Source organism: Thermobia domestica, chromosome 4 (genome assembly GCF_964235325.1).
Source record: "Thermobia domestica chromosome 4, izTheDome1.hap1.1, whole genome shotgun sequence".
Classification (NCBI taxonomy): domain Eukaryota; kingdom Metazoa; phylum Arthropoda; class Insecta; order Zygentoma; family Lepismatidae; genus Thermobia; species Thermobia domestica.
In genome coordinates this window covers 275,024,501-275,044,230 of record NC_137457.1, presented here as the reverse complement: position 1 = coordinate 275,044,230, position 19,730 = coordinate 275,024,501, and the positions used below count along the sequence as shown (strand labels likewise).

Here is a 19,730-nt window from a genome sequence, read left to right as displayed (position 1 = left end):
AAAGATTTTGGAATTCCAATTTTTGAAATAAGATCCCCATATCAAGAAACCTCTGAGGTTTAGTGACATGAAATTTGTCATACGATCTTTTCATTGAAAATAATTACTCACATCGTTAAGCGAATTTTTCGATACTTGGCCTAGGAGGGAAGTAAATGGTCGAGAAGGAAAAAGGACGAGAATTACAATTATTTTAACAGTTTATCCCATAAGTAATATCGTCTTTTCGATGACTGCTGTAATAACGTCATCTCACGAGGGACTATTCAAGTAGACGGCAGGGCATAAGTCATTCCATTATGTAAAAGCATCCAGAAGAAGAACGATTTGTTGCTTGTGTTTGATTATGACAACGTCGGAGGACCGAATCACATACGTCACATTATGTTGTATGAATTTCATTAGGGATATGAGCCGGCGTAGCGACACGAAACATCAATTTCGTATATAGTTAGAATACTTTGGATGTGCGGAAGTACCAGATTAGTCTGGGGATAGTAGCCTCACCGATGAGCAACGATAAGGGACATCTGTGCAGCTGAGCAAGAACACCTGCGAACAGCAGTGAAGGCACATTCAATGAATTCTGGGCAGAGAACTCCATGTCACCTATTTCGATCGTTCATCGCCATCTGCAGGACCTTAAGCAATTGTAAAAACTCGGTAAATAAGTATCCCGTTCACTAACGTCTCAACAGAAGCAGCAGTTAGTGACATCTACAGTTCCCTTTTCACATGCCTAAGACATGAGCCATTTCTGGACAGAATTTTGACAGGGAATAAAATGTTAGGCCTCTACCTTAACATTAGACGCAAATGTCAGTGAGTACCTAAAGAGGGGATTGCCACAGGAACTGGGCCAAAACATAAATCTATCCCTGCAAAATAATATTGAGTGTTTGGTGGGATATTCATGGTATAATCCATTTTGAGTTATTGCCACGTAATAAGATCCAATTAATAGAGATAACTATTGTCAGCAACTTTAACCCATACGGACTGCATTTTTGAAGAAACGTCTTACTCCAGTTCTTGGCAAGGTGTGCTCTTCCATGCCCACTCATGACAAGGAAGACCTGTGATAAGATCGAGAAATGTGGTTGGAAGAAAATCCCCAGGCGGCGTTTTTACCACATTTTGCACCAACAGACAACTATCATTTTTGCAGCCTACAAAACCACCTTTCCGGTGAACATTGCTAGATAAGGTTTGCATGCGACGAACTGTCACCCAGTTCTTTACCTCCAGAACTAGTGACTTATTTCAGAAATTGATTCAACAACCTGTTTGCAGGAGACAAAATGTGGAGTCCGATGGAGACTATTTTCTTAACTAATGGTAGTATTATCGTTCTTTTCCTCACGGTGCAAATATATGACATTGCTTATGGGATAACCCACTAATAATATGCCCATATCTCAGAATCTCTTAAGATTAGAGACGTGAAATTTTGTATTTGGACTTTTCATTTTAAATAATTAGATACACGTTTCACCGTTTTTTTTCATATTTGATTTAGAAAAGTAGAAAAGAGGATGGGGATAGAAAGGGACTTGAATTATAATTATTATAGAGTCCATAATTCGAATCTATTAAGGTTAGGTGGGATCGAAAACGAAATCCCACATAAAATATAGTATTTGCACTTCTCACTTAAAATAATAAGTCATGTATTTTAGCGTTCCTCTTTTAATATTTCACCTAGAAAGGGTGAAAACGAAGTGAGCAGGAAACAAAACCTGTGGGATTACAATTACTATAATAAAAGTTCCAGATTATCATAAGATGGCCATATCTCGGAGTCCCTTAACGTTAAAGACATAAAATTTGGTATTTGGACTTTTTATTTAAAATAATTTATTACATGTTTCAGTGCTTTTTCGTATTTGTCCTAGGAAGCAAAAAAAAGAAAAAGAAAAAGAAAGAAAGAAAGAAAGAAAGAAAGAGAAGTGGGAAACATATCTCGGATTCCTTTAGTGGTATAGACATGAAACTGGGTGAATGGGCCCATCATTTAGAATAACTAAATATGTGTTTCGTTTTTTCATATTTGTCGTAGAAGAGAAGAAAAGAAGGGAGAAGAAAAATGAGTGTTTTTTTTTTAATTTCTTATAGTCAGATCTCCACATTTCGGAATTATTTAAGGTTAATGATATGAAATATCAAAATAATTAAACACGTTTCAGCGTGTTTAGATGTTTCACCTGGAATGTGAGAGAGAGATGCCCATATGCCTCTGTGATGCCCATATGAGACGCTCCACTTAAGTGCGAGACTTCGAGTTAAGCAAATTCTATATAAAAGAAGAGAAGAAAGAACGCAAAATATTGTTCACAGTAAGTCTAGGGGACTCTAGTAACTTGCACTTGTTTGTTAATTTGACTTTCTGAGTAATTCTTATGGAGAGAGTTATGATGATTTTGAATTTGAATGTTATTATCCTGTAAAAGTGTCCATTTGTACCAAAAAATGACGTCAATACGCTTGCCGCATGACGACGTCCAGGTACATTTGAACAATTATAACTCGCCACAGAATTGAGATAGGAACCTTGTTTTGACCAAACTATAATGAATGGCAAAAGTATCCTTAATTAGTATAATTCTTATATAGTTTCGCCATCTTTAAAAATGATGTCATTATACTTGCTTTCTGACAGATAACTTAAACTATTAGAAATAAGGTAAAAACGCTTCGAAGTAAACATTATTCAGTAGAATTTCAGTTTTCTAACTAAATTATATAATATTATTTCTCTGACTTTGAAACTGAGGGAACTAATTCATTTTATGTAGAACAAAATGTTAAAGGTTTTGATGTTTGGTTACAATGATTCCTACTTTGAATTTTTTTAAAGAATTGATTTTACAATTGATTGAAGTGAAAAAAAAATATTGAAAAGGTATTGAAGAGATAAGTATTGTACTAAGAGAAAAGAGAAATCAGTTTCGCTCCCGCTACCAGTGTGACATTTCTCTTATAGAAATCTAAAGCAGGTACTGCGTTCATGTTTCTCATATTAAACATTCTCAAAATGCATTTTAGTTCTTAAATAAATGTTCTAGTTTCTATTCTATTCTTTTACATCATTTCTGCGCATGGCATTGAATAAAGCTTTTATAGCAAACGAACCAAAAAATTACAAAATAACGAAGTAATTGACTTTCCTATTTTCAGAATCAAGCAAGAGTCTCTAGAACGAGATGGATACACTCGAGCGACTTATGTAACAATTTTCTCAAGAAGTGGAACAAAACTAAGAGTACTTCGTGATATGACTGACATTACAGGTAAAGTATTGCATTATTTATTTAAAATATGTAATAAGTTGTATGATATAATTAAACACGGTACTTATTTAGGGATCATAATATTACTATGCATTATCAAATACAAATAAAATAAAAGATCTTGTTTGTGTATCTGTCTGTTTGTCTGTGTGCGGTTGGAGAAGCAGACGAGTGGACCGAGAGTTACCAAATTTTGGTAACGGGTACCTTGATCCACACCCCAGACCAATATGAAGGGCTTTTCAAAATTCGAATCAGTGGGTGTGAGGGGAGGGGCGTTTACTGGGACATGTGAAAGTAGTAGAAAATGATAGATATTAGTGTCAAAACCATACTTTTCGCGGTCCCTGAGATCAATGGTGAAACTTCAATCCCGTTAACTTCCAAATTCACCACATTCGGTTGCAGGCCGGGGGTCACCGGGGGAGGATACCGAGACATGTAAAAATAATTCAAAATGACCTATATTAGTGTCAAATCCATAGTTTTCGCGGTCGCTGACATGAATGGTGATACTCCCCGAGTTGTTGACTTCCAAATACAACCCCCATCGGCTGGGGCCAGAGGCGTTTTTTTTTTTTTTTTCTAATTCGAACCAGAGGGTAGCATGGGGCGTTTAGCGTTATAAGTAAAAATACTAAAAAGTGACCGATATTTTTTCCTTTCGTTGTTCCAGTTTCTTTACATATTTATTTTATCTGCCCCATGGGTATTTCAGCTAGTGTAAAATAAGAACAAAAGTTGAAACTAAATTATTTTACTTAAATTCTTTGACGAAATGCAAGTACGTATTAATGGTTTACCAGTATGTTAGATAACTATGCAAGCAATCACACTAAACTTAACACCAATGTAATAAATAATAATTTCCTGCTAAATATTGCAAAAAGGATTACGTGATCCCATACATGATATATGCAAAAGGACATTTTCAGTAAGAAAAGTAACACAAAACCAACATTTTTTTTTTTACCAAATCGCAGATTGGATAGAATCTAGGAAATGTTATAGCTTTTAAATGTCATATGCATAATCACTATTAAAATTACTGTTACTCGTTAAGATGTTAAAAGATTGACTTCATTAACGAACTCGGTCGAGATTATCGCTTTAGTATTTATTGCAAATAAATAAATAAATAAATAAATAAATAAAAATCAACTATCCTTCAAGATTTATCGTGTTCAGTAATGGACGAATAGACGTACTAGTATTACAGTCTTATGAGGCTCACTTGCTTGCACTGAGGAAAATGTACGTGACGTACGTAAAAACGTTGATCCTGTAGATTCTGGACTTAACGTACAGCAAACATATAACTGAAGAATAGGTACTTTACGTACAAGTGTTCCAAATAAACCTACTTTCCGTACGAACGAAAGTACTGCATTTAGGCAGACTGGATCTCGCATACAGATCGACGTATGTAAACATACAGCTAGTGTATGTAACGTATGTATACATGTGCAACATACGCAACATTGCTAGATGTCAGACATCCTGCAACAGCATTGTGTAGCATCTAAGAGAGAAAAATGGCAGTTTAAACAGATTATTTTCGAAACAGCTATGACTTCTACCGTCAATCTAGTTAGAGAGCCGGAACATAGGAAGGGAAATTTTGTTACGTGATGAGTCGGGCACAGTGAAGGCGCTGTGTCAGTATGTGTGTGCTGTTAGCCAATTCTTTTCGCGCTGTTGTAGAAACGTCATGCTGTGCGACTCGATTCAGAGATGCACGCACGAATACTCACAGCTGTTCCGAAAATAATATACCTATACGTATATAGCATGTGGATAACGTATGCTGCGCATTGATTTCTGTATTAACTATGAGGATTCAGTATATATGTAAAATATACTGCTGTCCGGATAACGGATTTTTCTCAGTGTGATCCTGATAAAATATGTTTGATAGTGTACTTGGAGAAAACACAAAAGTGAATAAACAAGATACTATGCTGTAAATGTGAAAATAATGATATGAAACTCCAATGCGAAATTCAGTAAAGTTAGAATTTACTATTTTAACTCTATCTTATATCCTGAAAATAGAGCCTAGATGTATGTGAGCCAGGCAACATGAGCCATGCAGCATGCAACATGAGGACGTAAGTTTATTCTGAAACTACGCCTAACAGCGCAGGGAATCAACATAATGTCTAACTGGCAAGAATTACACCAGGAGAAACCTCGGTGTCATCCCCTGCACACTTATTTTGGAGCAAAAGATTTCGTCGTTTCACAATAAATTTACATGCTCATGTTCCAGGTTTTTTGCTGCGGACTGTACATTTGTTTCAAACTTTCCGTAACTTTGAAGCCAATGCACAACCGAAAGATGTTGATGGATTGAAATAATATTCAAATATTATTTTCAATAGTTTTGAAACAAAATTTGAACTATTACATTTGGAAAGAGACAAATTTAAAAATGTAAAAAAAGATCGTACAAATGCTCTTTTTTCATATTTCGGTTAACTTTAAAGCACATGCGCGTCCGGATATAAACCGATTTCTTTCTTCTTTTACTAGTTTCTGGTCTCCCCAAATTCCAACTTTCCTGCGGTATTACGGCTTGAGAAAAGTTTGTTGCATTTTTCGGGCCTCCCTAATGTTTATGCTTCGTGGATAGACATCGTGGGGTATAGACTTTATCTTGAATCGTGTCCATGTTATGTACGTAAGGTAAAGCATCCTTACCGTTGAGAACCTTAAATATACAGTCCACTTATTTCTTAATATATTTTTATTAGTACAACAGTCATTAAAATATAATTTAATGACACATTCTGTGTTTATAACTTATTTATTCATATACGGAAAACATAATGCGTCTGTTCAGTGTGCACATTTAATGGTCCTACTGAGCTGGATGAGAAACGGCTGTAAAAGTGATATGAGAAACAGTGAGTGTGTTCTGAATATTTTACATTTCGCCAATGTTTTAATGTTTATTATAAATAATCATGAAAACTTGATTGATAAAGAAGCAGACTCTCAAAGAAAAAATATAGCTCAAAGAGAGAGCATTTGTTGCTTTAACAGAACAGATGTCAATGCTATTGTGGTACACGAAGGCAAGGTCAATAAACTACAGCAGGATTCTTCCAATCTCTTGGACCACATTGCAGAAATCTCCACTGATGAATAGTTCCAGATGGACAATAGAATAATAGAGATGTGTCTGGTACTTACAGATCTACAAATTAAGCGAGACAATCCAACATCCTCATCGGAAAAACAATAAATTGAAGTGAAATCGCTTAAGATACAGCTGCCTACGTTTACAAGGTACTTATTTGAATGGCTGTCTTTTCACGAACACTTTGTGGTGTCAGTGAATGATAAACTGTGTGGTGCACTGAAATTACAATATATGAAAACAACCAGAAAGGACGAACTAGCCCAAGTACTTCAGGCAATGAAAATAACAGACAGTAATTACAACGCATCCTGGGATATTTTAAAAACGCGGTGCCACTATAAGCGCGTAATTTTAAACTTCATCTTGAAGCGTTTAATTACGCACACTCATTCACCAGGAATCAGCAGTGGTATTCGAGAATTAATCAAGTTAATCAACACCACTTTGGAGTGTTCTAGATCCTCAAAAGTGCTTGAACAACTAGTGCAGCACTGTGATGCCACCCTAGTTTATTACATTGCGGATAAACGGTAATGAATCTCAATAATAGTGAGCAGCCATTTTTTCTCATGTTAACGCATTTCTCGAAAATACACCCCCCACACTCTGGCTATGTCAACTAATGGCAATTTGCGGCAGTTGATGAGCAGTGAGCCAGTGAAAAGCCGCGAGAAAAGGCTAGCATCCTCTCACGTCCAACAGCAGAGCAAGCACGAAATTTGCGTAAGCTGTGCAACTACAATCACCCCCTATATAAGATTCCAAATTTGTGTACCAATTAGTGTCGCTTTTGTGAAAGAGAGAAACTGATGTTTCCTTTGCATACGTAAATCTTGTTAGAAGGACACCTGATCATCCAGTAATGCTTATGCTGTAAGTGTGACAACAAATTTCACACGACGTTATGTTTCGTGTGAGGTGACTCAACGTAGAACGCTACGTTATGGTACAGGAATCAAATATTGATACACGATGCTTCCGAAGCACACGTGCCACATGTTCTATATACTGCTACTGTAAAAGGGAGGAAACTGGAATTCGCCTCCATAATATGGAATCCCAGTGCGCAAAAATATACACTTCAATTAGAAGCAATACAATCAAAATTTGCTCGCTACTTAATATATAAAGACACATGGATCTATCGTCGATGTGAAAAAATATAATAAACTCTTACCTAGCTATTCAGTGTATTCTCTCTTGAAGCAAGAAGAGCTTCTTTTTTAAATAAACTAATCCCTAACGAGATAGATTCGCCAATATTATTGTATCAAATGTATTTTCATGTCCCAAATAGGAAAATGGCCTCGTAGCTACAAACATTTCACGAACCACCACAGCGCACTAATACATTAAGTATACTGTATCATCTATTAGGAGAATGTGCACAATATATAATAGTGTCCAAATAAAATGCCATACGATAAATATATTTGATATACATACTAATAATACTTTGACTACATAAGTTAGCATGCAGACCATATATTATGTAATGTAATCATTTATGTATACTACTGAACATTGTCAATGGTTATACATCTGTTGTGTTCAATATTAAATAAATAAATAAATGAGGCGATTGTGTGTTTGCAAGAAATGTTCTTCGAAATTCTTCTCTTCCTTTGACAAGTATTTCTTGGGAGGTACTTCCTCTAATTCCCAAACTGGCGAACTGACAAGGGACATCACCCAATTGTCCGGCTCCGATTTCAAACAAATTTTTCTAGCTGATAGAGGAGATATATTTATTATTTGTGATGACAGAAATTTTTACCATGGTGCATGTTTTCTATTTTTTTATAATTTTTAAGAGTTGTGATGTGGTAATTAGAGATTACTGCAGAAGACGCTTACTAACCTTTGTGAACGGAGCGTTAATGAAAGAACACCCATGTAGATACATATAAGGCCTAGGGGGAAGTTCTATGGTAGGTATTACCTTGATGGCAGCCATCTTGAAATCCGCCATTTTGAATTAAGGTCAAGTTTTTTTAAATGGGAATAGGGTAATATATGATACATAATTTCGGGCTAGAATTTAAACAGAAAGACAATATTGAAGCTAGTTTTGAGATACATCCATTTCAGGAAAAGTTACAAGCATTTAATTGTTCACTTACTACGTGCGAAAGTCCCTTACCTCCGCTTCTAACCCGCGTATTAATGATAATAAGTGAATAAAAGCTTCGGTAATACATATTATCCCTAGAGGGAAGTGATACGGTAAGGGTATCCTTGACGGCAGCCATCTTGAAATCCGCCATTTTGAATTAAAGTGAAGTTTGAAAAATGAAAAACATAGCATGTGAACCTCATTTTAATAGCAAATTTCCCCAAAAAGCCAATGGTATGCTTATTTTTGTTCTATAGTTAACCAGTATGAATTTAGGACTGCTTCTAATGTGCACCAAATGTCCATTATTCGATCTTTCAAATTGGCAACACTCCTAATTTTCACCGCATGTTTTAAGATTCTAACTGGCACTTTGCAATTGTTGCCATGGCACATGTTTTCTAAATTTATTACATTTTTTAAGAGTTGCGATTTGTCAGTTCATGAATAATGTTGGGATAAGCATCCAGCAATCTTTCTGAATTTTAAAGACTCTATTTGTAATTATTTATTTCAAACCAGAAGACATGAGAAGGCTATGGACCAATGACGTAAAGAAATACAAATCAAATTATTACAAATTGGTGTGATACAAACACAAAATTATCAGGAAATGTAGCCTACATGTAGCCTACATATTGCCAGTGCCAGTTAGAATCTTAAACCACGCGTTGAAAATTAGGAGTGTTGCCAATTTGAAAGATCAAATAATGGACGTTTGGTGCACATTAGAAGCAGTCCTAAATTTATACTGGCTAACTATAGAACAAAAATAAGAATACCATTGGGGAAATTTGCTATTAAAATGAGGTGTCACATGCTATGTTTTACATTTTTCAAACTTCACTTTAGTTCAAAATGGCGGATCTCAAGATGGCTGCCGTCAAGGATACCCTTACCATATCACTTCCGTCGTGGGTTAGAAGCGGAGATAAGAGACTTTCGCACGTAGTAAGTGAACAATTAAATGCCTGTATCTTTTCCCGAAATGGGTGTATCTCAAAACTAGCTTGACCATTGTCTTTCTGATTAAATTCTAGCCCAAAATTATGTATCATATTACCCTTTTCCTATTTAAAAAACTTGACCTTAATTCAAAATGGTGGATCTCAAGATGGCTGCCGTCAAGGCAATACCTACCATGCAACTTCTCCCTAGGCCTTATATGTATCTACATGGTTGTTCTTTCATTAACGTTCTGTTTACAAAGGTTAGTAAGGGACATCTGCAGTAATCTATAATAACCACATCACAACTCTTAAAAATTATTTAAAAAATAGAAAACATGCACCATGGCAAAAATTTCTGTCATCACAAATACTAAATATATCTCCTCTATCAGCTAGAAAACTTTCATTGAAATCGGAGCCGGACAATTGGGTGATGTCCCTTGTGAGTCCACTTCTCACGAAACACTATAACTCCACTGTTACTGCCCCACTTGTGATTCCTGCACTAATTGAGAGCACCCAGCTGCGAGAGGTCTCTAAGGCAACAAGTATACCAGGTGCTCCTTATTACCTTTCACTCAGCATTTGTAATGAGAACTCGTCAGCACTCATAAGAATGTCAATCGGGCTCACATTAAAGAATGATCCGCCATTTTTCCGAATTCCGGAAATTTTCTGACATTCGAATGTTTTTGTGGGAGTACTTGAGGAATTTAAGAAACTATTGAGAATCAGTGTACATATAGTACGGAAATCGAAGTAGAACTTTAGTAAGTGTTATCAGGCTATTAGCCAGGTGTAAAGAGATTGACATCCGATGTTTCGAATGCAAACATTGCATTCATCTTCAGCACAATCCCCGAAGATGAATGCGATGTCTGGTTTCGAGACGTCGGATGTCAATATCTTAACCTAGCTCACAGACCGAGAATACTTACCAATATCACTTCGCCAGAAATAATTCAGTCTTTCTTCAAAATAGCACGTTATTTGAGTGAAAATGGCGTCACCTCGACCTCAATTCCGTCTCTTCCACTCATTTTGGTAAATTGTGGAAGGCTAGCATGAAGGAGAATTGTGAGAAATGTGGAATTTGAGTAACGAGAGAATGTATCCTATCCTAACTCAAATGAGGCAATTTTAAATAATCGCCTCTTATTTCTTGTACGAAGGTAAAAATGGTGTAACTGCATGAACATCAACAAGTTTTATTGTTGCAGATTCTTTGGTTGCTCTCCCGTGCAAACATTTATCACCTAGAAAGATGGAAACGCGTGCAACAGCTTGTGCAACATTTTTTTACAGCGCTGGAAATTAAAAAGTATTTATCTCACCTCCAGCAAAGACCAAACTAGTAGACAAGACAAGATAATTTCAGAAGGACGGGGGATGGTGCTATACAAGGAATTTAATATCCCTTCCCAGCAGTGGAAACTAGGACGAGTTAGGAATATTCAGCCGGGCAGCGATGGCTTTGTTTATGTTATGAAAGTGAGAGCGGTTCTTGGAGATGTCAAGTGCTCCATTTTGAAGTTATATTGCTTACGTTTATATTGCTTACGGAATCGAGAAAAATTAATCCGTCAATATACACAAATCTGTATATACTGTGTTTAGTCCATGTTCTTTATTCTTATTCATGTTTCTACATTTTGCTTATAATGTTTGTTATTTGGGTATATAGAGTTTATGGCATTCAATATTTTAAAACCCTAGCGAGTAACGCTCCCTCTACTAGAGAGCTCTGAGGTTAAGTTTTCTTCAAACCCAAAATATATGTTTGGCTTTGAGGCGATAAAGCCTTGTTGTTTCGGCCCCGCCAAGCAGTATTTGTGTGACGTTCGTGCTGACTGAACCCGTCTCATCTTTGTCTTAATTCGTTTACCAATTTTAAATTCATGTGACAAGTTTCTTCCGGAAGTGCAATATTATCAAGGAAACTTGGTAAAGACGGAGTGTCTAAAAAATGACATTGGTAAATTAGTAGAAGCTACTGTATTGCTTGTATCTTTCTTTCATAACTTAATAGAAGTACTACTATTATATTCCATAGAAATCTTCATTGATTAACAAAATAATGTTTAATAAGGTTCTACTACTATTAATTACTCAGTAAAGTATTAAGTACAAGAACAAAAGATATACTATTAGGATTAAGTAAATGTAACTTGGAAAGTGTGTTTCGAATAATTTTGTTCTAATCTGTGATTTAATTGTGTTTTTAGCATCTTCTGTGCTTCATCTCCTAAATGTTCTACAGACCAACATATTATTTTACTTGCAATAAATGGTCTCACAATATACATATTTAAGCATTGATTTACTAAGAATGCAATTGTCTTATTTGTAGAATGAAACTGCTTTTTCTCAGTAATTTCTTCGAATCTACATTCACACTTGTTTCTAGATATTGCTTCCTTAGTTAGCTTATCAATAGTAGATTCTCAAGAATGTTAAAACATTAGTTGTTATGTAGAATTTGTATCTTAGCAGCTATGTCTTTTATTAAAATGTATTGATTTACCTAAATTTAAGATTGATTCAAAATTATAGTGTTATTGTTACAGGTGGAGATTATGAAATGTCACCCTTTTATTTTGCTATTGCGGACATGACGTCCATCAAACACACATATCATATTTCAATTTGAAACAAAGAATGATAATTTTACAGTGCATTTTTCCACATTTTACAATTTTCAGCTTTAGAGTCATCTTTCCGATTTTAGGTCATTCTCTTGTCTTTTTCCTAAGTTTCGGTTTTTTAGTTGTTTTTAGTATGTTTCGGTAATTTTTCATTATTTTTTGACATGATTTTAAATTTGGCAATACGCTGAAGGCTGTACCGAAGAAAACGCATTTTAACACAAGATGACAATTTAGAAGCGAAAGAAAGATTATCTGAACTACAGATACTTGTTTTTGTTCTTATGCTGTTAAGACAATTGTTGTATACTGCAATCATATGTAACGTAAGTGGGAAAAAATAGAGTTTTCACTTTGATTAAATATTTCCAAAATAAATTTGTGTAATTTTCAAAATCAGTTCTGACGTTTAAATTTGCTACTTTTTAGACGGACTGTATTTTAGCGAAAAGAGGCAGCTTGCCTAGGAAGTCTATTTTCCCCGAATTTGTCCCTGATTTTCATTTTCGGATTTTTCATACAAAATTTGTTATTTTTAAAGAATAATTACGTACATTATTTATGTGCATGCAATATTTCTTTATGTTTGTACTAATGCGAAGGACATAGAAATACACCTTGGTACATAGTATGGCAAGATACAGAAACTAAGTGCATTTTACGCTTAATAATTACCATGTGTATTTGTCTTAAGCATTGCATTATTTAAATTTATATATCTTTTGCTATAATCATTTAAAATAAAAGTACATGTTTCAACTACCTTGTTGTTGCTGATGTGCAGGATGACCATTATTTGGTATGTTTGTTGTACTCTTTTAAAGTTACAGTTAAAAATATAATAGTCATTTTCACAATTTTATGTCATATTTCCATGTTTTCTGGGGCATTTTATAGGCATAAGGGCTCGGGGCAACAAGTGGACAAGCCACACTTTTGTGAAAATCCTTTTATTTGTTTAAATGGTGTATTGTAAGTATATCTACATTTTAAAAAATATATTTCGTCAGATTCCGACACGATGACAGCACTATCGTGACAGTCACGTTGTTGCCCAAAAGGTTTTTTATTTATTTTTTGATAAAAACAATTACATGCCACAGAGAAAGATGGCGTCCTGCAGCAGAAGAAAATTGTTCAATTATGATGATTTGGAGAACACAAATGGTGGAGATGTGAGCGTGTTTGATGACATAACAAATCAAGACTCAGATTACGAACCGTCCGCAGACAATGCATCAACATCAAGCCAGGTAATTAAATCATATTATAAATTGTGGCATGTCATAGTATTATATCGAAACTTTTTGAGTTTTATTTTGCTTGTGGCTTATATTATAATGTTGCCATGATAGCTACAGAGATCGACGACGTGTCCATTTTCTTTTAAGTTTACTGGGCTAGTGAATCATTTGGTTAAGAAAAGTGGAATGTCTGAAGTAAAGAAAAAAATTATTCTACTCATAACTCCTTGTACTTCTAAATACTCGCATAGCAAAGTTTTTCCTTACTCTAGGCACTCATCTTTAATCAGGAAGTGGTAATAGTGTTCTGATTCCTAATCACTCAAAATGACGTTCGTCTGCTGCATGATATGAATGAAATATTATTTAAAGCCTTCAATACAGCCCCCACTTTGCCATTTATTTGGAACCAGAATTGTCGCAGATCGGAACATATTTATCGTATCACTATGATTCTTGTTAAGTGATTCTTGTAAATGCAACAGAGTAAATTCCATTTTTTTCGCATCAGAACTAGGGGGAAGAAGCCAGAACATAAAATGTGTATATGCCTAATTAGTATATTATACAAAGATAAGGAGTATGTACTTAACAGCCTTGATCCAAAAATAAGAGTTCTTGGTCTCTAGCCGAGTTCTTGGTCCACCATGTTCTTGCAAAAAATTGTACAGATCTAAACTGTTAGGTAAAGTGGTAGACATTTTTAATGGATTTTGGGATCTTAGTTCCTATGACATACAAAATGCTTACTTATTTGGTTGCATTAAAGTAAACCCTAAGAAGAGAGCATATCCTAAAAAAACTAAAAAACATATTTCTTCACGAAAATTTACAGCCGAATACAAGTTAAAGTAAGTGGTGTAGAAATCAAAATTTGCAAAAGTGAGTTTTTGAGTGTTCATGGATTGCATAATTCAAAAGTCAGAATAAATTCTATTGTCTCTCAAGTTGCAAGTGGAGTTACCACACCCAAAGCGGATAGGAGAGGCAAGCATAAGAACAGGCCAAACAGAAAAGACGGAAATCGACTTCAGTCTGTTAGGGATCACGTAAACAGCATACAAAAGTACCAGAGCCATTGCAGCATATGGGATAATCAGGGAAAATTATTTTTTGACCGTGATTTATCAATGTTCCGGTTGTACGAAGATTTTTACTTACCATGGTGCGCGGAAAAGGGCATTTAGAATCCAGTCAGTCAAGATGCATATCGTAGAATTTTTTGCACCGAATATAATATTAGTTTTAAATTGCCTAAGTCAGATACTTGCGAAGTATGTGATATGTCGAAGGTCAAAATAGCTGCTTTAAGATCAAAAGGCAAAGAAGATGAAGCTAAAACTATCGCAAATGAACTGAAGTTGCACCAGATGCGAGCTGAAGCCATGCAGAACATTCTAGAAAGGGAAACTCTGAGCAAAGATAATAAGAAACTCGTGATTAGCATGGACTTGCAACAGGCCTTACCAGTCCAGTCCCAAAACTTACTACCAGTATTGCCTTTAACTATCGAAAACTTCGGCTATTCAATTTCAATATTCATGATTGTACGAACGGGAAGGTTACATGTTCGTGTGGAGCGAAGAAACTGGTCGCAGAGGCTGTAATGAAATATGCAGTGCTCTCATAAAATTTATAGCCACGAAGCCCGAAGTTCAGTAGCTTGTTGTTTTCAGTGATAATTGTCCAGGCCAGAATAAGAACTGGACTATGAAGGCTCTTTGGTTCCATCTTATTAGGGAGAGACACGTGAAGCAAATAACTCATTACTTTCTAATATCAGGACACACCATTCTACCATCTGATAGAGACTTTGCTGTTATTGAAAACTTTCAGCGGAAACACCAGCAAATTTATAATCCTAATATGTGGATGGACATCATTTACAAAGCTAATAAAAAGAACCCTTTTCACGTAACATGAATGACTCAACAGGACATATTAAATGTTGAAGCATTATTACAAAATGTGACGAAGACAAAGAAAACGAAGTGTGGACGCCAAGTTGATTTCTCAGCAGGAGTTGCATTCAAATTTAATGCTGATTATCTTTGCAGCTTTTTCATCAAGCATGCAGTTAACGAAGAGCACAAAGAGGTGCAATTCCTCAGAGTTGGTCGACCACTTTCAATTACATTGGGTAAACTGAAACCAAAATACGATGCGCCACTAAGGATAAATAAGAAGAAACTTGAAGATGTAACAAGTCTCTTACCATTTATTCCTCTCATCTACAGCACCTACTTCCAAACGCCTATGCCGGAGCGCGGCTCGTGAGGGAGCGCGGCGCGCTGATCACGATGATGACGATGATGATGAGAGCAATGTGGAACTTATTTAGTATCTATAGGGCAGGCAAAATTGAGTTTGTCTCTAATGTTATACAAACATGAAAAAAGTGCATTCAACTATAAGTGTAACAAAGAAAAATCATTGTGTAATTGTTTTGAATGTATATAGTTACTTCAATGTTTGGTTTTTGTGTTACAAAACTGACCAAATAAATATTTTTCGTACAGAAAAAAATGGTTTTGAAAATTTATTTCATGAAGCATGTCATAGTACTGCCCCAAAACTTTCATTTCATGTGTTGTCTCTAAGCAAGAATGTGACAAGGCACAAATATTAACATTTTCTGCCCCAAAATAGCGATTTCTACAAAAAAATTATTAGTAAATCAGACTTTAACTTGCAGTAACGTATTCATGATATATTGATGCGTAAAGTAACAAATAGCGGCACATATAGAATCAATAACAAGAATTATGGAATTTTTTAAAACTTGAAGATCACTGTACTGTAAAATTTGTATATTGTGGCTTGTTCACTTGTTGCCCCAAGCCCCTGATATATATATATATATATATATATATATATATATATATATCATGAACTTCCACCCCCCTGGTTATTGCTATTCAAGTTTGAAAATTATAATACATGTTATTATAAAATAAGTATTATATGTTTTCTTCCAGTGTCTGTGGGTGGAGTTTTTGGACTATTCGTCGGAGCAAGTATTATGAGTATAGCAGAAATTATCTATTTCCTCATTCTTAAACCTATGATATTGATCTGCCTTCACATACTGAAGTGTAGGAAGTAAAAATCCAGAATGTAACCTGCAACACGTGTGATTACTTGGAAATAATCCTTAGACTTCAAAAGTGATTCTCGGTAACAAATGCAATTAAATAATTCTGGACGACTGCTGGAATATATCATTGTAGAAACCATTAATTTTCAATACTATAATATCACTGGATCTAGAAATGAATTTAGTTTTGCCCGATTTGTTTTTATATTACCAAACGTTGATGTACTGATGTTGTTGTAAAACTCATTGAATTAATGTAGGGTTAAAACAAAACTTACTGTAACCAGTAAGCTTATCTAACAACTTATTTGGCACCATCTACTTATGAGAAATTCCTGCCTTTATCGCAGCTCAAGAATGACGCCTGCGGTAGTGATATGTTATCATATATTCTTGCAGAGTGTGTATCTAGATCTAACAATTTAAGATTGTGAAGAGTTCATAACACATATAGTGCTGTGTGTTAAAGCAGTCTTTGTGATAAGCTCTTATTGTCTGTATAAGCAAAATATATCTGTAAACCAAGTATTAACTGTTTACTGTATAATTTTAGGGCAAGATAGAGTAAGAAGACATAATTTCAGTGCCAGATTTCGTGTGTGATTTTATTACTTGAATGTTGCAATTGGATCCAAGGTTAATGATAATTATCATTTAGTTATGTGGTGAGATTAAAAATATCTCTTCAATGACTTTTATTCGGCAATCTACTGCTTTACAGTGAATTAATTAGGATTTCTCAAGTACCTACATACTCATCCGATCTTCGACCTGGATCTACCTACCTCCTCAGACGTCTGTATTCGAATGATCAAACTTATACTGTAAGAACTAAAGATGAGTGTGCATCGTATCTTATGATAAGCGATTTGAATCAGTTCAAGGCCTACAACATTCCACGCTATCAACAAATGTGATCTGAATGACCTCATCAGAGATTTGGACTTTGGAGGTCTAAGACACAATTATGCGTGTCATGTAGTAAACACTCAAACCTTCACGAGAAGACTGTCAAAATACTGTTAAGAGTGTCAATGTACCGTGCTAGGCCAAATAAGATAGAGGTTCATTAAACTTAATGACTTTGTTTTGTGTGTGTTCGTCTTCGTATTTTAATCCTCTCTATGTAGCATATCTTGTGGACTAATTAATTAAGTTATATGATGTGTATACATTGCACTTTTAAGACTTTTCTAATTCAAAGCAAAAACTAGAAATTCTATATACAAACTAAATACTCTGATAGTCCGTCTACATGTAAAAGATATATCAAAATAAGAAATTACTTTAAGTGACCACAACGTTTCTTTGTTTCCAGTATAGTACGAGAACTGATGCCTCCTTTGAGAGCTAAACATCAATTCTAATTATATCATTTTGAAAATAAGGTATTGCACTAACGACATTTAGTGTCAGATAGTAAATGTTTCTCTTATGAAAACTACGTAAAATAACCCTATAACAGTTTCGTATTAAATTATTGAAAATTTTGTGAAGACTCTCAGTAAAGTCTTAAGTATCCTCTGCAGGAGCTCTCTAAGATATGTTCTGATTAGTCCGAAGATGAGGAATATCATGGAAGTTGAGAACTTTCGAATACTCTTGGAGGGATTTAAAAAAGAAGATTCGATCTCGTAGTAATTGTCGCAAAATTTCTTTCAGACCATTCTATATTGGTAAACTCAGGTTTATTCACAGGCTAGTAAAGCAAAATATGTCACTTTACTTTAGCATTTGTTCTGTTAGCAGTATATGCATCACCGTTTGGATTAGATAGATAGATATAATATATATATGTGTGTGTTTGTGTTTGTGTGTAACCTTTAGAACAAGCCAAACAACAATGAGTACAATCTGCATTTTCTTGGTGCATTACATATGGTCACAACAGAGCAAAAAGTAAAAATATGTGATATATCGTGGTTGTTTAAGATGTGCGGTAATTATATGTATATTTATTGTGACATGTAATTTCTCAATATGTAAAGCTTTATTTTTAGTTGTGTCTTTGAGCTTCTAAATGTGGTCTAATTGTAAGATAATGTTATGTCTCAAGTGATGATTTAAGATAAACAATACATTATAAGATAACCTGATATCCCAAATAAAGTTTTGTGACTAAACAATAAATTCAGTCTTTATTTGGGTATTGTGTAAAGATAGTTTCATAAAAAAAAATATTAATATCAGTAATTCTAAATTTTCGAAACGAATTTCCGTCCATGTTCACAGTTTCAATTTAACCACTTATTATTATCAGATGTACAAATACAATACGAAATGAAATTTAAATATGTTAATATTATTTCCAATTGTAGCGAAAGACTGATAAGCAGATATTGGGACAATTTCAATAAAATTAATATTTCCTAATATTAGCTTGAAAAATACAGTCCTTACAACAAAAAATTATACAAAACATTACAATACAATACAATACAATATTATTACGTATAACGATTAAAATATGTTTTCCAAAAATCCCAAGTAAATACGACAATCAAATTGAACTTAACATTTTAATTAACATAAGATATTGCGTATTGACGTAAGTTAATGAACACGTAGATTTACGTTGTCAGAAGTCTGCACATGTGCTCAGAAAGCAAGAATATACATATCTACACATATAAGAATATCTTATTCCTCTTTTTATTTACTTAGCTTCCATTAGGCATTAACTACTCATATATTGCCTCTTACAACGAAAGGAGCCCTTCCTTGTTAGTACCAATCACTAAAATATCAATTGCACACTTGATTCTAACTCCCTGTAAACATTCAAATCTATATAAACAATAAACCAAGTAACGTCCTGTAATTGTTGCTAACACCTTGTGCAAATAATTACAAATAACACCTTGTTCGATTAATTGCCATAACCCAGTATTCTCACGTGTATTGTCCCAAAATCAAATTGACAGAAATATGGCAACAACCCAACATTCCCAACTTCGATACTTCATCATGTGATTCCCAGCGGTCTCTCGTTTCCTCCAAATTATAACCCAAAATTAAAAATTATTGCACAAAGAAAAGAGGAAAAATTACAGGAAATGTATTCCCATTCACATAGGCATTGCTTCATTCTAAAATACATCGGCCAAATATTAACATAAAGCAATAAAAGTTGTACCGTTGGATAAAGATAAACAACATTTCAAACAATAGCACATTCATGGGGGTAAAGAAACTAATGACGTATAGGCATACTCCAAATGATGGGGTCATACAATATCC

At 34.6% G+C, this 19,730-nt stretch overlaps 1 protein-coding gene across 1 annotated transcript in view; it reads left to right on the top strand.

Moving 5' to 3' along the window:
* LOC145683128 (uncharacterized) overlaps positions 1-16,863 on the top strand; it is a 45,551-nt gene extending 28,688 nt beyond the window's left edge. The window contains exons 4-5 of the mRNA XM_081754492.1: positions 3,178-3,290; positions 16,372-16,863. Coding sequence (XP_081610618.1) covers positions 3,178-3,290; positions 16,372-16,499 — 241 coding nt within the window. The 3' untranslated portion in view covers positions 16,500-16,863. The remainder of the gene's footprint in view (positions 1-3,177; positions 3,291-16,371) is intronic.
* The last annotated feature ends 2,867 nt before the right edge of the window (positions 16,864-19,730 follow it).